Source organism: Mytilus galloprovincialis, chromosome 3, assembly GCF_965363235.1.
Source record: "Mytilus galloprovincialis chromosome 3, xbMytGall1.hap1.1, whole genome shotgun sequence".
Lineage (NCBI taxonomy): Eukaryota > Metazoa > Mollusca > Bivalvia > Mytilida > Mytilidae > Mytilus > Mytilus galloprovincialis.
Window position 1 is genome coordinate 8,720,453 of NC_134840.1, and position 25,467 is coordinate 8,745,919.

The 25,467-nt window shown below is 31.1% G+C and overlaps 1 protein-coding gene across 3 annotated transcripts in view; it reads left to right on the forward strand.

Annotated features, from left to right (window-relative positions):
- Positions 1-25,467, forward strand: part of LOC143067124 (A disintegrin and metalloproteinase with thrombospondin motifs 16-like) — a 70,597-nt gene that overhangs the window by 33,349 nt on the left and 11,781 nt on the right. For all 3 annotated transcript variants that reach the window (XM_076240177.1, XM_076240178.1, XM_076240176.1), the window contains exons 3-21: positions 2,672-2,735; positions 3,291-3,351; positions 4,749-5,007; positions 5,741-5,897; positions 6,487-6,656; positions 7,781-7,867; positions 8,957-9,057; positions 9,688-9,813; positions 10,045-10,161; positions 11,005-11,102; positions 11,856-11,935; positions 12,460-12,570; positions 12,953-13,110; positions 14,454-14,514; positions 14,966-15,101; positions 17,401-17,579; positions 19,174-19,291; positions 20,123-20,212; positions 23,104-23,273. In XM_076240177.1, the coding sequence (XP_076096292.1) occupies positions 2,672-2,735; positions 3,291-3,351; positions 4,749-5,007; positions 5,741-5,897; positions 6,487-6,656; positions 7,781-7,867; positions 8,957-9,057; positions 9,688-9,813; positions 10,045-10,161; positions 11,005-11,102; positions 11,856-11,935; positions 12,460-12,570; positions 12,953-13,110; positions 14,454-14,514; positions 14,966-15,101; positions 17,401-17,579; positions 19,174-19,291; positions 20,123-20,212; positions 23,104-23,273 (2,343 nt within the window). The remainder of the gene's footprint in view (positions 1-2,671; positions 2,736-3,290; positions 3,352-4,748; positions 5,008-5,740; positions 5,898-6,486; positions 6,657-7,780; positions 7,868-8,956; positions 9,058-9,687; positions 9,814-10,044; positions 10,162-11,004; positions 11,103-11,855; positions 11,936-12,459; positions 12,571-12,952; positions 13,111-14,453; positions 14,515-14,965; positions 15,102-17,400; positions 17,580-19,173; positions 19,292-20,122; positions 20,213-23,103; positions 23,274-25,467) is intronic.

The following is a 25,467-nucleotide window of genomic DNA, read 5'->3' on the forward strand; positions in this document are numbered from 1 at the left end:
CAACACCACACAATACAAATAATGAAATCAAGCAACATGATTATAATTTATTTTATTTAAATTAACGTATTGTCCAAGTAGCTAGTTGGTATCACCAACCCAGTATTCATCATTTCTTTTAGTATACATTTTGCGTGGTTTGATGGTTGATGAGTTTATCATACATCTATATAGTATAAATATCAAGTGAAAAAATTTTTTTTATGAAGCTGTTCTACGTCTAGAAACTTCGCCATTGACGATTTTTTTAAAATACTATTTTCTTGAAAACTATAAAAGATGTATAGAAAATTCAAGGCAAAAATGATCAGGTAAACAAGGCCTGCACACATGTCAGCTGACATTAAAATTAACTTTTCTTCTCATAGGAGTTATTGGCATTCAAAGACTTTTAAAAAATTGTTTTTATGTTTTGGGCAAACACTTTTCAAGATAGAGAGAGAATATAAACATAAACATAAAAAACAGTCAACAATACAATTGAAATTCAAAGACATATTTTGGTAATAAATATTTTTCCAGTCGTTAGTGTTGTATAGTGTAGATTGATGAAGATATAAACCACAGGGAACGACAAATGCTGAAGTCTATTGTTTAAGTAATATCTATCAATTCCTCTAATAAACTCGGTTTTATTTAAAGCTTAACAATATGAACAGACTCTTGTCTATTCCTAACATCGAGACTTCCATAGTACCTTTAACAAGTATCAACAGAACGAGACGTTATTATTATCTATAGCTAATAAATACATGTGTTTTTGTCCCACAATTACCTTTTTTATCATTCCTGAGTATATTCCAATATTTTTCTTGTGATACTTTTTTGGTTTATCTATTTATTATATTTTTATATTTGTAGTTGTTTTGTTCTGTATGCTTATCGTTTTCTGCGTGTATATCTTCGCTCGGTAATAATCCTATTGTTACATAAAGACCAAATAATGTGCTCATACCTTCCACCTTGAATTATAAAAACAACTCAAACGCAAAATATTCGGTAAAATAATTTTGATTCACTGCATTTAATTGTGTTCGGGATATGCCGTTACTAGATTGTTAAAAAGATTATTCGAATATCCAACCGTCATCTTACGTTGTATACATATAGTATCTATCTCACGCTGTTTATATAAGAAGATTGATATTTTAATATTTTCCCATACATGAAGTGCAAACGGAATTACTTTTAAAAAACTAAAATAAAAGATATGTCAAAGCATACAAAGAATGATTTCAGTCTTCAACCGACTTCTTTTGTATAAGAAATCGTTTATGATATTCTTCGGTTTAAAAAGTTGCTTTGTTTGCAACTGTATGTCAATTTATAGAACTTTGAATGCATAAAAGCTACTGAATGCAAAAGTTTACATGTTATTGTAATATACTCTTTGTTGAAATTTCATTTGAATCCTATTTAACCTATATAACAAGTTTCAAACCTAGTCTAATAGTTATTAGATAATATAAACCTTTTTTTCTTTGTTTGCTACATTTTGTTTAAGTACCCTTTCTGATTAATGGAGATAGCTCTACCGTGTTTATCTGGTTATATTAGATCCTCTCCGGATGCATTTTACTATATTAAATCGTAAAGTAAATGCAAATTGACGGAAAATATTTTTCCAAATATTTGCACGAACTTAAGGCTGTTAAGAGATTGCACCGTCGCAAGCAAAAAATATTCTATATTTTGCTTACACTTATTTGCATATATATCGTAATAATACTATAATATCTATTTTAAACTTTTTTTCCTTTCATACTTATGTGTTTAATTTTTATCGAAATCGACATGACTTAAACGCATTTGACAAAGATTACCAAACACGAACTGTGGTGTATAAATAAAATCACAAAAATACTAAACTCCGAGGAAAATTCAAACGGAAAGTCCCTTATCAAATTGCAAAATCAAATGATAAAACACATCAAACGAATGTAAACATATATCCTTAGCATTACAGTTTACAAAACATAGAAGCAGGATTATACAAGCATCTGTATCTTTATATGTCTTCCAATTAATATGATATTCCAAGGCCTGTATTTTTATCATGATTTCTTTGATAAAGGGTTGCTGCTCACAAGAAAACTATTCAACCATGAGTTTCAAATGGTGAAGTCGAAATCATCCCTTCGTAAATTTTATGGACGCCAGCAAGAGTTGGTTCACCGGTAAGGAATGTCCGTTTCATAGATGATATCGAATATGTTCCTTCTATTGTAACTATAATCCTGTTCCGTTTTCGCGAATGTGACCTACCGATTTTGACTATTTACCGGGTTTGTAATATCATGAGCAACATAAACGGGTGCCACATGTGGAGCAGGTTCGCGTACCCTTCTGGAGCAGCTGAAATCACACCAGTTTTAATGGGGTTCGCGTTGCTTAATTTCTAGTGTTCTATGTTGTGTCTTGTGTACTCTTATTTGTCTGTTCGTCTTTTTCTTTTTAACCATGGCATTGTCAGTTTATTTTCGATCTATGAGTTTTACTGTCCCTCTGGTAACTTTTGCCCCTCTTTTTTGAATACAAATATACATGCTTGTATATCTTTATATTTCAGTTGTATAAAAGTTGGTTGATTGAATGACAAAAAACTATAAAGGTGATGTTTATGTGAATTATGAATTATTTGTTTGGGACAAACCTTTCTTTTACATTTCAGGCAAAATCATTGTTTGAAGATATTCACTTAAATGAATTTATCAACTCCAGACAACTTCTTGAAGGTAACTAAATTTCTTAACGTGGTAGCAGGGGAAATCTACGTAACGTGCACGCAATGTTTATTTGATCGTTCAACAATATGTATCGGAATATGAGCGTTGACTAAAAAATCAATTTGTTTTCAAAAATATGAAAGTAAGGCAGCTTCAGTTTTCCTAAAAGTATAATTAGCCACAGTATACATATTTTAATCAAAAGAGTAATTAAATTTTTAGTAAATGCTTTGGAATTTTGTCATCGGTTTGAAGTCTAACTAAGTATTGAATATGTATTACTTCTGAAATAATAACATATGTTTTGCACAAAATCAATTGTATATGCATTTGTAGCTTGGTTATATTCACCCATTTCGACTAATAATAATGTACATATTAGGTCTTGTGTCGACACGTTATTGAATAAAGTTATCATTGGTATCTTGTATTTGACAAACCAGTAAATAAATTTAGTGAATAAAAAAAATAGCATAACATATTTTTTTAAATCTCATTACTATCTTGAATAACCTTTCTTCCACATATATCATCAATTTTTAAATCTATTCACAACATTTTTAGCTGGCTTCAATGAGTTCGAGTTGACATCAGTCCAAGAGGTTACAAGTTCACATAAACAGAGGTAGGATCATTTTAATGTTTGTTTAGTATTTCAAACTAACCGTACAGTGACCTTAAGATGCAAATTATATGACATTGATTCTCTGATTAAGTTGTCTCATGCAACATATTTTTCAATTTATGTTATCTTTATTATAATACGTTATTTTATTGTTTATCATTTTCGAAAAAAACAATTATATACTTCAAAGTTCAAATTATTCAGTAACTTAATCTTACAATGAGAAACAACCCATACCATATATATACATGTAGTCAGCTGAAAAAGGCTTCGACATGACAAACTGAAACAATTCAAACGAGAAAACCAACGGTTTGTTTTTGACAAAAAAAAAAACTCCAAACAAATCAAAACCAAATATGACATACAGTAACTAATGACAACCACGCAATCAAAGATTCTCAATTTGAGACAAGGACATATAAATTTTAAGAAAAGCAAATCAAATAAAAACACTGGACATTGGAGCAAGAGTAAATCGAATCCCTTCAAACAAAGCTAGGGTTGATATTGGTGGATAAAAAATAACAACAACGATTAAATGAATCGAAAACGCTATGCAACCATAAAAGACATATATATATAAGTGTCTTTTCAATATTTCATTGTCAGGAACAATAGTAAGGTAACGAAGAAGTAAAACAACAAAAATTCCGAACTCCGAGGAAAATTCAAAACGGAAAGTTCCTAATCAAAAACTTAAACATGTGTTCAGGTTAACAACAACAGACAAGTGTCTATATCATATGTCAACGTTATCACCATCAGACAAGTGGTTATACCATATATCATTTTCAACAAAATCAGACCAATGTCTCAACAAATATCAATGTCAGCAACAATAGAAAAGTGTCTAAGCAAATGTCAGAGTATAGAAAAACATACAAATGGCTTTATCGTATGTCAAGGTAAACAAAATACTATGTCATAGGTAAAGGTAAAAGAAAATCGACATGGTGAAAATAAATGGAGAATTTGGGAAAGAAGAGATTTAGTGTATGAAATCATTTGATTGAGCCCTCATAAAACTAAAGAACTCCCAAATTAAATGAGAACCACTTATATCGCAATTCACAATTGAACAACAAATAAAGCATATAACATGAAATACTTTAAAATGCTACTGACTTTTGACAACCACAATAATAAATATATGATGAAAATAGTTGTTCGTTTATTGGTCATTGGAAAAACAAAAGATACACAGCACGAACGAAAGAACATTTACATAAAAAGAAGATCCGTATTCATCAACAATTCTACTGATATAGTATCAAACAATGTTTGCTGTTATGAAAGGATGGATACATAATTCACCAATATTATAAAACCATTACAAACAATATTACACTTTTTCTAACTATTCAATAAATAATAGAGGATAATTATGATTGCAGCCTAGACGCTTCTTCAATCCATCGACGAAGAAGATCAGTGGACTTTTCAGAATCATATGATATTGAAATATCTGCCTTTGATGAATCTTACAAAATGACTCTTCAACATACAAAGTCGGTACTCCACCCTTCAGCTAAAGTGTCCATACTAACTGATCAAGAAGAAACAGAATGGGAGGGAGATCATCCAGATTGTTTTCTGATTGGAAATGTCCATTCCCATGATGGAACTGTCTCGGCATCATTTTGCGAAGAATTGGTATGAAATTGTTATTTAGAAATTAGGCAGATATTTAACACAGTAGGGAATACGTTAGATTGAAAATATCGTTTCAAATAAAAGTAACATTTACATGTAGAATTTGGAAATCATTGTAAATGTCCTAATCGTTTTTCTGAATTTATCAGGAACGCTCAATGTCACATGTTTGAAAGCCAAAGATATATAAGAACCAAAACAGCTGAAGAGCTATATAACAAAACAAAGGTTAAGTATTTATAAATGCTTTGGTTTCGAGTGAAATTCTTGCAATTCTCTACAGAAACACGTGACAAGTATATTGCGAGTATCACTCGTTCTTGATTAATGTAATTGTGTCGTAGACGCTCCTGGTAACCACAGAAAGAGCAACAACAACTTCAGTACGGGATGTATACTTTAAGGACGCATTTAGGTGAAAACATCCAAAATGTCAAATTGATACTAAATGTCAAAAGAGCATTAGTAAAGAAATATAATAAACTAAAAATAGTTGAAGGTAATGGAGCTACTGTTAGAAATATTTAAGTTTAAAAAGTGGCGTAAAAAGGCTGACTTGGACTTATATGAAAAGAAAACGGGTGTTATGAGACTAAGTATTTAACCTTAACTTTAACTTAGGAAAAATAACAAAGAGTCCAAACATCTGACACAAATTCCAAAACCTCACATAAGTAAATAATCTTCCTTTATGCATATGTACGTAAAGTAACAATGCCATTTATCATTTTAGCGTGGAATGATGTCAACTAGCAATCATGATCTTCACTTTGAGGTATTACCACATCATATTCGAAAAAGGGGTACATTAGGTAGCAAACAGCATACGACACTGATAGCAAGAAAACGAAGAGAAGATTTACTGTTCTCCGATTTAAGTCAAACGAATGGTAAGCATTGATTTTCTGATCAATATGTTTATTTCAAAGTTGTATTTTGTATCAATTTATTATAGTATTACTTCACTTTAAGAAATTTGATTCCATAAGCATCAATCAGAAAAAAAAAACATACAAAACTTTAAATAAGAAAAAGTTCCTGTTTAAGACGAACCGAAATGTATTTTATAAGTGTAATATCAAGTACCATGGAGTATTTTGTATATAAAAAAGAAGATGTGGTATGATTGCCAATGAGATAACTATCCACAAAAGACCAAAATGACACAGACATTAACAATTATAGGTCACCGTACGGCCTTCAACAATGAGCAAAGCCCATACCGCATAGTCAGCTATAAATGGCCCCGATACGACAATGTAAAACAATTCAAACGGGAAAACTAACGGCCTTATTTATGTAAAAAAAAAATGAACGAAACACAAATATGTAACACATAAACAAACGACAACCACTGAGTTACAGGCTCCTGACAACCACTGTATCTACTTAGCAAGCATATCCTGATGTTCATTAAATAATAAAATAAATTAAATAATAAAAAAAAAAATGTACTGTGAACTGTTCATACTATTTCAGATATTTATAAAACTGAATATAACCATGAAAGGATACACAAACGGTCGGTGCCTTCTACTGATTTCACAATCGAATTGGCCGTGTATGTTGATGCTGATTACTTGACATATAAATTACCATCTTCTAACATGACACGCAGAGTGGAAAATATGGTTTGCAAATATAATGCAGTAAGTTAATCTATATTTTGTAAATTAATGCAGAAATGTGTTTTTCTAATACAAGCCTTACTGCTTCTCTGGTCAAACTTCACTTACAATGAAGTAAGTCATGACAATCGGTTTTTCATTGTAAAATAATTTATACAGATGCTTTAATTGTTATTGCATGAATAAACTAGAAATATTCTCGGGCACTCATAAATCAATATTACACACAGGTTTGAAACAGCTATACATCATAAGCATTTTCGAATTTGATGGATTGCTCCAAGTAAAATAACAAATGAACATTGACACGTATCGTTCTTTAATCTATTCAGATTACAATGAAAGCTTTAGAAAACTCATTTCAATCTCAAGTGATATGTATTTTGTTAAATAACATTAACTTGATAAGTGACAAATTCAAATATTTATCACGCATTTATCTTAAGTGGTATCGAGGGTTCAGTTCAATATAACCTCTTGAACTTATGAAGTGTTAAAATATCTTTTGATGTATTTGACTTATGAGATATATTAGAATTTTAAACTAACATGAAATTGCTCAACTGAAAAATTGAAAATTAATCTGATGATGATATACTTGTGTTTAACGTGTAGTGGAAACTGTTACACAAAATTGAGAATAGAAATGGGGAATAGGTCAAAGGGACAAGGAGCAGCTCATCAGGATGGTGAGACCTCACTGAAAACATTTTTCTGACTCTCAGTCGTCCAACTCAGGCAACTCATATCAGTAAATAATATTTTTAAGTCCTTGGTATCACTTCGATATGGATCTAATATACGACCTCTCAGAGACCAGACATACATGATTCTACGAGACCAGCTATACATTTACCTAGCTTTATAAGACAGCATGCGGAGAAAAGTCTGTGTAGCAGAGTTTACAGAAAAACAATAGAACACAAAAATCTGAAAATATACTTATGAGAGAATGCTCCAAAATATGAATAAAAAATTCCTCAATGGTTAAACGTTCTTTCGTTTAGCTTATTCAAGGTGCTTTCTAACATCAACCTGTTAATAACAAGAATTATAATCAGTACTCAAAGCACACAACACCACAAAATTGTGCTAAAGTTATACCTTTTTGTTGATGTGATGACTTTCTTTTCATTTCTTTGTAGGTACAGTGTGAATGGAGTCGTGCTGATGTGTTAAATTATAACATAACTCTATCAATAAAACTTTTGACGTTTTTTGACACAAACCCGGTGAGATAATATGCGTGTACAGTTTTACATATCATTGCTCGAGTTATATGATGTAAAATTTTCACATATATTAATGAATAATAAAAGATATAGGCACCTTGTTTGTAAATAACATCTACAATTCGCTATGAAATACAATCCGTAAAAGATTATAATGTCTACAGAATACAATCCGTGAAAGGGACAAAAAGATTTTTTTGTGTTTTTCCAGTATTATACTATACATTTTCTATTAAACAATCACTGGGAACACAAATTTGTAGGTTTAATATATTTCAACCCTCGTGATAATACTTTTTTTCTACTTTGTAATACATTTAGAATTAAATTGATACGAAATTACAAAACGATATAAAAATATAATAACGTATGGAGTTTCCGACAATGAGAAAACAACATAACAATGCATTAACTTAAACATGAAAAAGAGACATTATGGATAAACTTATGATCATAAACATTAAACAAGTGTCCGAACTATGTATTCAGCTTCTAATCATTCCAAATAAAGAGCATTTGTGTAAAGTAATATAGAGGCTGACTACGGTATGACATTGAACACTTATTTCTAAAAAAAATCATCCCTTCGTAAATTTTACGGCCGCCATCACGAGTTGGTTGACCGTTATGGAATAACCGTTTCACAGATGATATCGGATATGTTCCTTATGTCGTAACTACAATACAGTTTCCCTTTTCACTAATGTGACCTACTGAATTACACTATTTACCGGATTTGTAATAACATAAGCAACATGACGGGTGCCACATGTGAAGCAGGATCTGCTTACCTTTCCGGAGCACCTGTGATCACCCCAAGTATTTGGTGGGGTTCGTGTTGCTCAGTCTTTAGTTTTCTATGTTGTGTCTTCTGTACTATTATTTGTCTGTTTGTCTTTTTATTTTTAGCCATGGCGTTGTCAGTTTATTTTCTCTCCCTCTGGTATCTTTTGTCCCTTTTTTCTAAATGGTTGAAAACAATGATATATCTTTCAAGTCAACCACTAACTTACATCTAAATTACGGATTTGCAAGATAAACGAGTTTTTATAACACATCTTTTCAAAAGTTAATATTGTTCTATTTTAGTCCTGGTATAATGCTTCTACTGCTCTATCAGTTCCTCTGAACACTATATGTACTGGAACTGAAGCTGGTCTAGCTTATGATCATGTACATGTTCACACAGGGTAAGAATTAAATCATTTCGACCAACTATATACAGCCAAATACTGATTTTAAAGATCAGCACGCAAGGATTTTGATTGGTAAACTAGTTTAACACCCAGTATACATATTCTAAAACAATTATCCTCACAATACACATTATTCCCTTGCAAACAGTTTTGAAACTTTTACTCCTTTGTTTTAAATATTTTTTTCTTCACTGTTGAATTCCTTAATAAATGTATGAAAATCGTCAGCTGCTTTGAATGTTTTTTTAGAACATATCTATGGATCTTAACTTTCTAATATTATTAGTTACATAGTGTGCTAGTGACCTAATACGGTATATATGGGGTGAGAGCGAAGCTCGAATCCCCATATGGAATTTACTGACCCCATATATACCGTGTTACGTCACTAGCACACTGTGTAACGAATTTATCTTACCAACTATCTTAACGTGTAAAATTTAGACTAGTGACCTATCAAAATGAGCAAGTCTTCAATACAGTTAGCATTAACATGATTAAGAAACTTTGATCCTCCACAAACAGATGCCAACAATGACAACTTGTTAGATTTAAATGTGTTTTATGAATTTATTTCACTTTATCATGCTATTTAGCTACTGAATGAGTTTTCTATATTTATAGCATACCTAATCCAGAATTAGGAGGATTGGCTTACCAAAGTCAAGTTTGCAATGCTAGGTACAGATGTGGTGTTTCTGCAGATGGGATTACATCATATGGAACAGTAGCACATGAAATAGGCCATAAGTATGTTACTTTTATGCACTTTGGTAACGTCTTAGTAGTTTAGTTATATAAATATATATATATAATTCATACATATTATTTAGGTGTCAAGTTATTTGTGATTCTGTAGTATTGTAAACAATATACATTGCAAGTTTCATAACTAACATTTCACATCAGTAAAGTCATTATTTTTTTGCTATTTTATAAATGATTATCAATAACCATTACAGCTTATGTCATTATTTACAGCATGGGTATGCTGCATGACGCTGACAGAAATTGTTTATCTCCGGACGTTGGTATTATGGGTGGTGCTGGCGTTGGATGGAGTACATGCAGCTGTAATGATATGAACACTATGTTACAGTAAGACAACAGAGTACACTATAGTATGATAAATGGTTATCATGCTTAGTTTCATAAATATATGCTAAACATATTTAAAACTAAATCCATTCTTGGAGAAAAATAAGTAATGAATTAGAAAATATTCGTCGCACTTTGATAGATTTTAAAGAAAATAGTTTAAAACAATTTCTTTTCTATACAAATGACACATTCTTTGTGCATATCAATATCAGAAAATGTGAGCTTTTTTAGCATACATTTTACAGAAAACTCATTTAAAATTTTCAAATGACGTGTCGTGCTACATGTTTTCAAGGTATTTAAGCTTACAATGTTAGTTCGTATAGTATGACGACGCATAAGGTACAAACGAAACTCATTAATTGCTGAATACATACATCATTGGTCAAGAATGAAAAACAGTTTGTCCTAAACCCTTTGGTTTATTCACGAAATAGTAAATATGAATGGAAGAAACAGAAAACGGAATTTTACTCTAAAACAGAACATGTACTAAAAATCAATTAAAGATTTGTACCACAGATAGCCTTTACCTTCAGTAGACAGAAACTTTTGTACATGTTTGTTATTAAAAAAAAGTAAAATTCAACTCAAGGAAATTCAATAAGTGAAGTCCCTAGTCAAATAGCAAAATTATCAAGCTAATGGATAACGACTGTAATATTCCTGACTTCGTACAGAAATTTTATCATGTAGAAATGATCTGCATTTATTGTTTTCGAAACTTCGTGGCGGGTTAGTCAAACTCACAAGTGTTGTTGTTCAGTTGCCACTAGCTGCTCCTTTTTAACATGTTGCTGTGAAACTTGATTTGTAACGTACACTTAATTTTGTTCACAGAACTGGAAATCATGGATGTCTATGGACAGACAATATTGCTGATAATGAGGTTACTCCTGTATCTTTACTTGGATTAACGTTAGTGCCAGAACTTCCAGGTGAACACATTTCAATGAAAGTATATTTGATAAAAAGGGGTGACGGCAATGTCCACATACGGTAAATTGGGTCAATTTTCCATGACCTATAAGTCAGTATCTATAGTGACATCGGAATTTTGTATTTGAATGTTCATCAATATAGATATAGTGATTTGATATCCATTTATTCATTGCTGATTTTTTACAAACAAATGATAATATCTTTATTCAGTATCAACTGTGTATGATGGCAACAATGCTTTTGATTGGGTTCATTTTTCTCAATCCTATTTTTTTGGATGTAGTGTTTTTGTTTACCTTTTTGGTCCGATTTATTCCCCCTATAAAAAGCTTTACGTGGATATATTCATACCTTCTCACAAGCATGACTAAAAAGTTGTAATTGGATTTTAATTTTGACATCAGTATTAACCCACGGTTTCTTTTATTAGTTCCTATTGTTCCATTTTGTATTTTCATTTAGTTTTTTTGTGAACTGTTTTCTTTTTGGTTTTTCTATTTCTTTTCTATCGACTCTTGATATTTAAAGCTCAAAATAGACACATAGTTGTATGTTTACTAAAACAAAGGTATGATCATTCACGTAGACTTTAATGAGGACATGTTTTTATGATTTCGACATATAATTGAGTTTTGAAATTTAAAATGATATCTTTTGATAAGTTATACAGTTACACCCGTTCGGATTGATATGGTTATTATACAAATCATTTCATTATACTTATACTCGTACTATATCTATATTACCAGGTCAGTTAAAGACAGCTGATGAAATATGTGAACAGTTATATGGTAGTGGATTTAGATATCGTGAATATCCGGATGTTGTGGTGAGCAAAGTGTTTGATCAGTTACGGCACAGTATTTGTACTCTCATAAGAAGAAAATAAACTGACAGCGCCATGGCAGAATAAAAAAGAAAAAAACATAGTCAATAAAACACTACAAAATAAACAATAATAAACATTACTGCAGAATGCAATGGTTGTTATAATGGGTATTGAGCTCCACATGTGACATCCAGAATGTACTACAATTCAGTGATGATGTCACTGTTGAACAAAAAAGGATGGAATTTTGTTATCATCATCTCACCGGTGACACAAATTACTCATAACGATCAACCAACTTTTAATCACTTCAGTAATAACTTATATCACATTATTTTAATTTTATCAAATTATGAACCCGCTCTTTTTTTTTGTTCTTTTCCATAACATTTAATTATATCACGGTTGCAAAAGTATGTCATTTTTTTTCAAAATCGACAAACAAGGCAAAATCATAAAAAGCCTGAGCTATAATGTGTATGTGACTACAAATATAGCCTTCATTAAGCTTTGTCTGTCGACAGAATCCTGCTTGTAACCTGTATAGCTGTGTCGATCATAATGTTGGAATTACACATGGTCAGATGTTCAAGCAGTCTGATTCTATTCCCGGTCTCTACTGTGAAGATCAAAAGGTGAATATAAAATAATAATATTGTTAGGGATCATAGATTGTGTAAAATTCCAGTTCCAGTGTATAACAAAACTAAATTGAATATGTTATATTAGTATACCAACTCTCGTTATTTTCAATTGATTCAAGTGGTACATATAATCAACTTTCATCCCTACCAAAAGGTATGATTACGTATTTGGGGTTCTCTTTTTAGCTTTTCCCTTCTCAAGCTTTATTTACAAATGCTATTTGTATCAAATTCAGTTCACCTCACCTTGTAATCTCAAATGCTTTGGTGGTGTTAGCTATATATTTTGTATTTCTGGAAGTGTAGTTCTTATTCAACTTAAACACATGTTATATGCAAAAATTGTGGCACATTCAATTTTATCATTATTTAGATCTGCTTTGGTGGTGCGTGTGTTGATTGGTCTGCAGCTCAAATGAATAATCCTGAAGTACGTGCTGGAGGGTGGTCAGATTGGGGAACCTGGACAACCTGTTCTCGGACATGTGGACGAGGAATGCTTTACAGACGAAGAATATGTAATAATCCAACGTAGGTTTGTTTTGGTATATATTTTTTAAAATAGTGATTACTAAGTGTTTTTAAAAACGTTAACTATCATTTGTGGTTTGGAAAATGACTTATATGTTAGATATAATTGATAGTTACCTGTATAGAAGTCAAGGGTAGTTAAGTCGGGTAAAATATGAAATTGTTGGAGAAACAAACTAAAGTGGATAATGTGGCATTTCAGCATACGAGAAACATTGCTGAAGTAAATTTGCCTGTCATGACATCCAACGAATTAGGAAACAAAACTGACGTTGTAGCTGTTAAACTGTGTTGCAAATGACGTTGTCTAATTTGATAGAAATAACGTAACGTTGACCTACAGATTGACCGGGTCCATATAGATAGTCATTTACTAGATATGACTACCTGCTCAGAAGTTTCAGGAACTTAAAAGTAATTTTATAGCTCGAAATTGTTTTCAAAAGAATTTGCACTAAATTCTGTTCATAAATTTTCAATGACTCAATTTCAATTTTCATTTCTCAGTCGTTACAAAAAAGAAAATAACAAACTGTTACTGATTAAAACTTGGTAATAGATTCAGGGGAATATTAAACGAAGAAAAAAAATCTTCAAAAGGCATGAACTTTTTTCGCGTCAAGAAAATCGTGCGACATCAATATGTCGTGATGTTTGAGTGTCTGAGGAAATTCAGTTATTAAATTTTCTATTCAAAAAGGAGATCGGGAAGCATGGTAAGCAATGAAATAGATATAAGTCATGATTTGATGAAAAAAAATGTGATTTGCTTTTTTAAAGTCCGTCAGTATATATGAATGGCGTGGATCGATACTAATACTTCTGTTATTGTGATATGGTCAATTTAAGTTCTTGTCTTTTTTTTCTTCAATATTGTGTTTCTTTGTTGGAACAGTTATTTGTTTTATAATAATTATGATTATATTACAATGTTGTCTGCTGAAAATGTATAAACTTCATGTTTTTAATTAGTAGACAGACATTCGTAACTTTAATTTGAGCATGTAATGGTTATTATAGAAAGGATGCTGGAAAATTCAACAGAGATTCTAGATTTCTCGAACTCAGTATTAAATTCTCAAATATCTGAAAAGCTATTAGTCTTTTATTAAATTTTGCAAATGCAACTATAGAGATTTGGTATGATTTCAAAGGTGTAAGGTGGACAAGGTTTCTGAAATTGGACATGCAACTTAACATGATATCATTTTAACTCGATCAGTATTATTACAAATCAGAGAACGACGTGTGGGAAATCAGATCATATAGCTATGTTTTGAACATCTCAACTTATACTATACTAATTAGTGAAAATATGTAATTCTTTTTAAATTAAATTTTAGGCCAAAGAACAATGCTTCCTGCGATGGCGATGAATACGAAGCACAAGGTTGTAGTCTTACGGTAATTATTGGCTTTAAATACTTAGTATCACTTAAAAAGAGACATAGAATATACCAAACACACTATAAATGTTTCAAATGTAGAATACCAACAATACAATCACAGAAAAACAATAAAATTACAAACGAAAGTCTGCAAATTACTGACAAAAAACTGAAAACGGCTAGATCTCAACACATCATACAAACAACTTATTGGTGAGAAGTGTTTATACCATATACTAGTTGTTCTGAAAAAAATCTGTCTGTTTCAAAGTAGAATGAAGACAAAATATTGGACTATTTATGTTTTAGGTTGCATTCCTCTGAATTAGAGTTGTCAGTAATTATAAATAGAAAATAATGTGCATTGTATGTTGCAATAGGTTTCCCAGCAGTGCAATTGTACCAATGACTATCACTAACTTTCTCTCCACTCTTTGTCTTTATGCTTTTCATGATTTTTTTTACAGCCGTGTGTTGGGGACAATACCATTGATTCTAATCTTATAATACAAAGAGCATCAGAGACTTGTCAAAGACTAATTGATAACAACATCATTAATGGAACTGAATATACAGCTTCAGGAACTATTTACTCATCACTAAGTATGTAGATAATACGATTCACTCCGATTATGTTTTCTAATTGTACTATCCACTGTAGATCAACCATAAATATAATTATTAAAAGATTAGAAATATAAAGTCAAATTTAAGTAGTGAGCATGTAAAAGGTGTATTCATTTTCAAGCATGTTTCAGTAGCTTTAAAACTGTGTTTATTGTTTTGTTTGTACTGTATGTTAGGGATTTGTGCTATTCCAATACTAATGTCATGTACCACTACAAACCATTTAAGTCTGAAATGGCTTATATCTGTACTTGACTGTACTGTCTTTACTCGACCAGTCTGAATTGGTCTGACTTTTACTTGACATTAGTCGACCCCAGTCTGAACCATACTCGACTGTACTGAATCGTACTTGACCCATATTTTTGCCGTTGACAATAGTCTGAACTATTACTCAACGAGTCTGAAACAGTCTTAACCCATTCTTGATATGTACTCGGCCTATTTTTCCAGTCTAAACCGTACTAAACCAAAGGTCTGAACAATACTCGAACAGTCTGAACCATACTAGACCAAAAAACCTCTACTTTTTTAACTGACATATATAACAACAGCCAACAACATTTATAAATTGTTTAACCTTATATTAGAAATATATCTATTATTATATTTAGGATAAAAAATAATATATTATATATAAATTATATTAAAAAGGGATAAAATTAAATAAATAGATAAAATTGTTTTTCTGAGAAGTGGTGAAAACCAAAGGTCTGAACAATACTCGAACAGTCTGAACCATACTAGACCAAAAACCTCTTCTTTTTTAACTGACATATATAACAACAGCCAACAAAATTTATAAATTGTTTAACCTTATATTAGAAATATATCTATTATTATATTTAGGATAAAAAATAATATATTATATATAAATTATATTAAAAAGGGATAAAATTAAATAAATAGATAAAATTGTTTTTCTGAGAAGTGGTGAAATATAAAATATAACCTCTGCTTGGGTCAAACTCATAAATAAGATCAAAACTGGTCAGAGGTATTAAATTCTAAATAACATTTATTCAAAATTGCAACATCCTGTTTAAAAAACAAGGCCTTTCGAATATACAAGATAAGTAATACACGAATTTAAGAAAATAGGGCTTTCTTTTTACCTACAGGTAAAACACACATGTACTGAGGCAATTAGACCATATTAAAGTGCTTAATGAATGCCATGTCTTTAATTTGACAAAAAATACTTAAATCAATTGAAATAAATTTTTACTGTTACTTTGGAACACATTTCCTTTTTTAAAAAGGTTATCAAGGATCGCTGTGGAAATTCTACTATCATGATTATATTAAATTCTTGGTTTAATAAAACAAAACAATTGAGGTCTCATTTTTTTTAAATTTATTAAGTTGTTTTATATACTATTTTATATAAATATTGAAAATATTAGTCACAATTTATTTTTTAGATTATTTGATCAGCTTGTTTTATTTGTATTTTAAGTTGATATATATTATTATGTAACATTGTGTTGAAGTTATATTATGATTGATTATTGTGAAATTTTAATTTCAATATAATATTGAATACATTTTTAATAGCAAGTTGTTGTTCAAATATCATTTTTATTAAAAATATTTCCTAAATTGATAAAATTCAATTGATAGATACAAAGAATAGGTCTAGGTTGGTTAAGACTTGGTCGAGTATGGTTCAGACTAGGTCGAGTATGGTTCAGACTAGGTCGAGTACGGTTCAGACTATCTCGAGTATGGTTCAGACTAGGTCGAGCATGGTTCAGACTCGTATTAAATGGTTAAGAACTGGTCAAGTACAAATTCAGACTGTTAAGTATGGTTCAGACTACAATCGAGTATTATCAAGTAAATTTCAGACCAATTCAGACTGGTTGAGTAAAAACCAGTACAGTCTAGTACAGATATAGGCCATTTCAGACTTTTACTGTTTGTAGTGTACAGAACTTATTGTAGGAGGGTCTTCGGTGTGAGGCAAGTTTCCGTGATGAAGGATGTACAAGATCATTGTTCATGCTTTTCATATCTTTGAAATGTGTTTCCGTATTGTAGGGATTTTTATGGTAGATGAAAATAGTTGGGAATACCTTTAATTATCTACATCTGTAATTATAATCGGTTTGCAGCGTAATTTCTTTGTACTATACGCTAAAAGTTTTTTTGAAGACATAAGGTTTACCAAAAGTCTTTCGTCTTTGGGTTATGTTTACCAGATTGCTATCTTTTTTCAGATTTACCTCGCCTTTTTGCTTTTTTTAATTCTACATTAAGAAATGTTTTGCAGACCATGGTGTATGTGAAGTTCTTTGTGATTCGGCTCCGGGGTATACCAGACCTTCTTTTACAAGATTTGGATTGATAGAAAATGGTACACCGTGTCCTGGAACTTTAGATGCAGCTGATGCGAATCAATATTCCCGACGTCCAGGGTTTTATCATGCTTGTTTAGAGGGCTATTGTCAGGTAATGTAATTCTAACAACATTGTTTTTTTTTATTATAAAGTTAGGTTGAAGTTACGAAAATCAACAGTTTAAAGAAGGTACCAAATCATATCATAACTCGGAGAGTCAAATTTTACATGTAGAAGAATGACAGATAATATTACAATGGTAGGAAACAATATTCAACAATGAATAATGCATGGAATACTTAGCGATATATATAGAAGCAGACGGTGTGTATATTCTAGATGCATAACGCCTTAAAAAAAAGGAATAGTTTGTCCTATTTTATAATTTGTAGAAAATTATGTATGCACCTGTTTAACACTGACAATCCCATAAATAATTGGCTTTAATGTCTGCCTTATAGGTAATGTTCTCTCACTAAATAATTCAAGATTTGCTGACTAAGTGGAACGCATCTATCCCACAGAATTAGAAATAAAGTATACACTATATACAGTTTAGTCTGATTTATATCTTAGCCTTACATCAAGAAATTGAAAATAAAGGTCGGTTGAAAACTTAACCTTTACGACAAAACAGTTGATTCTAACTCCCAAATTGCGAACTTTCCATTTCAATGTAGCAACATTCCAACAGCGCCTGCATACAGAACATATATTTTCAAATTGATACGATATTCCCGGGCTTGTATTTCTCGTCATAATTTCTTTGATAGATGGTTGCTACTCACAAGGAAGCTTTAAACTAACAGTTCCAAATGGTGATGTTGAAATCATCCCTTCGAAAATTTTCCGTACGCCATCACGAGTTGGTTGACCGTTATGGAATATCCATTTCACAGATGATTTCGGATATGTTCCTTATGTCGTAATTACAATCCTTTCCCTTTTTACGAATATGACCTATAGAATTAGATTATTAACTTAGTTGTAATACCAATAGCAACACGACGGGTGCCACATTTGGAGCAGGATCTGCGTTCACCCCCAGTTTTTGGTTTGGCTCGAATTATTTAGTCTTTAGTTTTCTATGTTATGTCTTCTGTACTTTTATATGTCTTTTTGTGTTTTTTAGACATGACGAACTATAAGTTTGAATGTCTTTCTGGTAACTTTCGCCCCTCTTTTATATAAAAAGCTTGTTGATGAACGCGTTCTTGGTCATTTAAATTCAACACTACACAAACTCCTTGTGTAATGAGTTTCAAAAGAACTTTAGTCAAATTCTCAAGCGGAAAATATTTATGAAATGCACACACATTTTTTAAAATTGTAAACCTATTTTTTTTTCAATTAAAGTTTTTGGTTAAAGTTTTTGGTCAAGGTAATTTTTGATGAAGTTGAAGTCCAATCAACTTGAAACTTAGTATAGGATCTTTCTAATTTTTATGCCAAATTAGATTTTTTCCCATTTTCACGGTTCACTGAACATAGAAAATGATAATACGGATGAGACATCCTTGTACTAGGGACACATTCTTGTTATTTATATGAACTTAATTGTTATGTGAAATTTTGTATATAATACTGGACAAGATAACACTTTACTCAGGTCAAGTATTTCTTTATTTGAAGCAAAAAAAGTCTGTATAATCTTTGAAAAACATGTGAATTACAATTATTTAATAAGATGTTGTTACTGTTTTAGAGATTCGACTGCGCCAATACTCTGAATGATGGTGTATTTGATGGTTGTGGCGTGTGTAATGGTGACAATAGTACATGTATTATCCGAGAAGGAAACTTTACTGATGATGTGCCTCTATGTAAGTATTGATATTTGTTTGTTATTTGTGATGTGTAAACATTTTCAATATATGAATTGTTTGCTGTTTTATGATAAGATAACATTTTTGATATTAGAGAATCGTAATTTTGAAGTAGTATGTGTAAGAAATAACAATTGTTTTTGAAATAAATGACAAGAGGAAAAAAATACAAAATTTAAGGTTGAACTACCATACGGAAAATAATACTAAACAATGTATGAGTCATCACAGAATCAAGTAAAATAGAAAGTTATATCTTTTATGTTCAGTACAGTATTCTCATATCTTCGATGACAAGTATTTGAAGCATTAGTTTGACAACATCATTTATTAGATATAGCATGGCAACATCTTGATTTACAACTTTCATTTACAATTTTTTTTCTAGAAACAATACACATGATTAAAACAAATATTACATTTCGGTTCGTTGAGGTTTATTGTTGTAGTTCAAATTCAAACCGTGAAATAAGTTTGAAATGCTGTTTTTCATGATACTTAAACTACAATTATACCTTTTGATTATTAATATGTTTGTTTCAAATAATCGTCCAATGGTGTTAATTTCTTTTTTTGTTTTTATTGAATTGATATTGTTTATACCAATAATTTTTACTTCAAACACCGTCCTGGTTTAATATATCCATCGTTATCCTGTCTCCTTTCTACCACTCAGATATTTATATTTTCATTGAATATATTATTAATGTATACGTTTATAACAATAAAGACATTATGCACATTTAGATTTCTAATCCCAGCTGAATTTTTCATTACCAGTTCGCATTGATAATCAAGTGGTTATTTGAGATAAATGTATTTTCACAGGGGGACAACGCGAATGGACAGAAATACCAGTTGGTGCATATAACATAGAAATGTCATTTGTATGGAACGATATGAAACAATATTACACAGGTAACAACTTATTCCAATATATGTTTTGTGTATTTCTGCAAGGATGATATATCCGTTTCATCCAAAAATGTATTCAAACAAAATCATATACGTGTTTCTAACGACGATTTTTACGATTTAGGATGCTTATTGTCCAGTTATTAAGATGTGTACTGCATCCTCTCATTTAGAAGTGGTGATTTAACACACGTCAATACCCAACAAAAAATACAATTCAGAATTTGAGGATTTAATGACTACTCTGTTAACTGAATATGTTTCACCTCACAAAACTGTATTCACATACTCACCGAAAATGCATGGGATATCAGCTTAAAACAGATGTATTAAAACGTAGAATAAACCTCTCATCACGTTTTGCTTTATCAAGTAAGGTAAGATAAAAACCAAATCTTTAAAAAAAATATATACAAAATTTAGAAGAGAATAAAACCAAATGATCCTTAAAACTATTAAATCTAGAGTGTCGGTGCATGTTTAACACAATAACATAATTTGATAAATTGACACTTTGAAATAAAAAATATTATCTTAATCACAAATGAGATTTATAGTACCAATAATTGCACACAATTATATTTTAAATAAACAATGGCATTGTCCCAGTTATGAACATATGTAAAATGCTAAGTTATATTGCTAATGGTACAAAATCCAGAAGAATATATAAGACGAGCATCAAATTGAGAAGGGACATGGGGAATATGTCAAAGAGACAACAACCCGACCATAGAGCAGATATGTAGACATGTAGAGACCACCGTATGGTTTTTTAACATTAATGAAAAACTCATACTATATAGAGAGCTGTAAAAACATGAAAACATGAAAACAATATTCAACCATGAATTTTTTCAGATAAAAGAGAAGGTTTTGTACCATTAAAACGTTTAATTCCGCTGTCAGGATTCTGATGTTCAGTAGTTGTCGTTTGTTGATGTGGTTCATACGTGTTTCTCGTTTCTAGTTTTTATACGCCCGTAAAAATTTTGACAGGACGTATTATAGTATACAAATGTCCAGCGTACATCTGTCCGTCTGTCTGTACACCTGTTCGGCAAACACATGTCGCACCGTAACTTTAGATCAAAAGAGGGAGGAAAGATACCACAGGGACAGTCAAACTCATAAATCTAAAACAAACGATCAACTTATTCAAATTTCTTGATACTTAATACAGTTGTTTCTTATGATGGTCAAACGATCTGTATATCTTTTGGTGAAAATCAGTTTTTATTTTTTTTTTAGTTTCGGGACTTTGATACTAGAATAGGTGTGTTTTTTTCACATGTCGCACCGTATCTCAAAAATTATTTATGATTACTGCTCAAAACTTTACACACTTCTCAGTTATATTAATCTTAAGATCTGTATATTTTTTAGTGATGATTGAAAGTTTTATTTTAGAGTTATTGATCTTTTTGTAAAACAAGGGGTTTTACATGTCGCACTGTATCTTAAAAACGAGTAATGATTATTGCTTTAAACTATTTACACTTCTTAGTTTAATCATATAAAGATTTGTTTACTTTTTGGTGATGATTCAAGATTTATTTTAGAGTTATTGAGGTTTTTGTAAAAAAAAAATGGTAGTTTTCGCATGTCACGCCGTATCTCAGAACTTATTTATGATGATTGCATAACAATGCACACACAAGACGACCGGTGTATCAGGCGCTCCTGCACAGCTGTTTATTAATACATTATACCGTTGGTTTTCCTGTTTGAATGGTTTACAATAAACTCATCAAAAGACACCAGGACTAAATTTTATATATACGCCAGACGCGTGTTTCGTCTACAAAAGACTCATCAGTGACAATTGTAACTTTTGAGGGCTATTTCTAGATTGCAGTGTAGTGTGAGCCAATGCTCCGAGTTGGAGACCGTACCTTGATCTATAATGGTTTACTACTTTTATACATTGGCAATCACACCACATCTTCCTATATCTATGAAATCTGACAACATGATAAAAGAGGGACGAAAGATACCACAGGGCGAGTCAAACTTATATAAAGAAAATAAACTGACAACGCCATGGCTAAAAATAAAAAGACCAACAGACAACTAATAGTACAGAATACACAACATAGAAAACTAAAGACAAAGCAACACGAACCCCACCAAAAAATGGGGGTGATATCAGGTTCACCGGAAGGGTAAACAGATCCTGCTCCATATGTGGCACCAGTCGTGTTGCTTATGTAATTACAAATCCGGTAAATAGTCTAATGCTGTAGGTCACATTCGTGAAAAGGGAAGGGTTTTGTAGTTACGACATAAGAAGACACATATCCGATATCATCTGTGAAACGGTTATTCCATAACTGTCCACCAACTCGTGATGGTGTCCGTTATATTTACGAAGGGATGATTTCAACTTCACCATTTGGAACTCTTGGTTTAAAAGCTTCCTTGTGAGTAGCAAACCGCTATCAAGGAAATCATGATAGGCAATACGCTGCTGAAATCTTGCTACATAGAAATGGAAAGTTCACCATTGGGAAGCTGAAATCATCTCTTTTGTCTTAAAGTTTTGTTTTCAACCGACCCTCATTATCAATTCTAGATGTACGTCAAGATATGAGGCAGACTTAGCTGTATATGTAGTATACTTTATCTCTTGTTCGAAGGTATAGATTCGTTCAACATAGTCATCAAATTTTGTATTATTTAGTGATAGAACATTTTCTATATAACGGAACGTAAAGTTAAAGGATATTGCTAATTTCTTATCTTTCTTTATAAGAAGTTCCTGTATGAAGTCAACCTTTTTAAATTAGAAATAACATTCTATTACGTACGATTTTGTTGAAATCTGGATTTCTTCTTGAAAGTGTTGGCGATAACAAATTATGAAAGGGTAGTGTATCGTTCAAATATTTCAGAAATATATAATAAAGAGGGACATCCAATAATAACTAGTCACTTAGCCGAGAGCAGAATATTTCAAACTGGTAATAGTCCGGTCAGTTTTGCCGGAACTTTATGGCATAATGATGCTTTTGTTGCGATAATGCATGCCAAAGGACCTTTGACAGAGCCTGTGATTGTGAAGGTTTGTAACAGTTATACATTTATTGTGTGAAAGTTTCCAAAATTCAACAATGTCTGAACAAAGTCTTACATTCATACTCAGTAATTATCTTGACCAGTTACACTTTACTGAAACAAAACAGACACAATCTTTATAACTGCACTGGTGTTTGATTTTTATTTTTATTTAATGTAAGTATTGGATTTGCTGTTAACAGTCAGTTCACATGTAGCACATATAGTTTGGTACTGCGAAAAGGTTCAAGTTTGTTTTCATAATATTCTAACTGCAAAGAAGAAAGGAGAAGGCAAACTTTGAACAAACGAAGACCAGTTACATTTAAGTAACACAAGAAATGATAGAAATCGAGACCTTATTTATCAATAAAAAAAATATCTATTCAACAAATTATGCGCAACAATATTATATTGCTTAACAAATATCAATCCAAATTTACGTTATTGTTTAAGATTTATTATTTATTTCTTTTAAACATACTGTTTTTCATAATTTGTACATTTATAATTCTTTTCGGACATAATTATAGCTGCGCCACCTTCGCACACACATATTTGTACCTTAAATATCATATTCTTTACTTTCAAACTGATATTTTAATTGCCGGAAATTATTGTGCCGCCACATATGAAAGCATGAACAATGAGTGAAAAGGGTGACAAATTTCCGAAATAAAGTATCAACAAAAATGCAAAGGTAAATTAAAAAAAAGTGAAAGCTTTAAGACCAAGTTATTAAGGAGAAAGACTTGACGAATAAGATTACTCAAATTAATCAACGGATTTGTACTTGCATAAACGAGAAGATATGCGCTACATATGGAGCCCGACCTAAGGTTATTATATATGAAGCAAACATGCAGTTGTTCTTAAACTTCTGAAAATAATACACCATGCAACACATACATACTAGATTCATCCAAACAATTGACTTCTACAAAATACACTTTACAAGGATTACTGGCTTTTCTTCTTTCATGCAGAAATTATCTAACGGGGTAAAAGAAAGATTTTGTTATATCAGTGTATAACTGATATGATTTGAAATAGAGATATATTGTGAGCGCGTGTGGCGTAAATATAAAATTTTAATCCTGGTATCTATGATGAGTTTATTTATAACCACTGGGTCGATGTCACTGCTGGTGGAGATTTATTTCCCCGAGGGTATCATTAGCCCAGTAGTCAGCACTTTTGTGTTGAATTGAGTTATCATTGATATGTCTATAATTATAAATTAACTATTAATCAAATTTAAAATTTTTGAATTACTAAGTCTTTTCTACCACATGAATAGATTACCTTAGCTGTATTTGGCAAAACTTTTAGGAATTTTTGGTCCTCAATGCTTTTCAACTTCATACTTATTTGGCCTTTGACAGTTTCTTGATTCGAGCGTCACTGGTGAGTCTTTTGTAGACGAAACGCGCGTCTGGCGTAAATATAAAATTTTTATTCCTGGTATCTATGATGAGTTTATTTGTAACCACTGGGTCGATTCCACTGCTGGTGGAGATTTATTTCACCGAGGGTATAACCAGCCCAGTAGTCAGCACTTCTGTGTTGACTTGAGTTATCATTGATATGTTATAAATTAACTGTTAATCAAATTTTAAATTTTTGATTTACTAAGTCTTTTCTACCACATGAATAGATTACCTTAGCAAAAACATAGGAATTTTTGGTCCTCAATGCTCTCCAACTTCCTACTTATTATTAAAATTATGAAAAACAATGATTTTATTATGAACTGTGATCATGCTCAAGTTTTATTAGCCAAGACATTGCATCTTATGTTTAAACGAAGGAAGATAAATTTGTAAATTTTAATTTTTATTAATTGTATAAATGAACTTAAAGGTGTTTTCAGCATTTTTAGTATCATGAAAAGTTTTATCATTTGAATATTTCTTTTACATTATAGTATATATTTTTTAGTTTGAAAAGGATGAAAGTGTCTCATATGTCTTAAAGGCAGCGATCTAATATGGTTTTAAAGATTTTTTTTATTGTATATTGTGATGTATATGGGATCCTGACACATAATAAACTATTTACTTACTTACTTACTTACTTACTTACTTATTTGGCCTTTAAAACTTTTGATTCGAGCGTCACTGATGAGTCTTTTGTAGACGAAACGTGCGTCTGGCGTAAATATAAAATTTTAATCCTGGTATTTATGATGAGTTTATTTA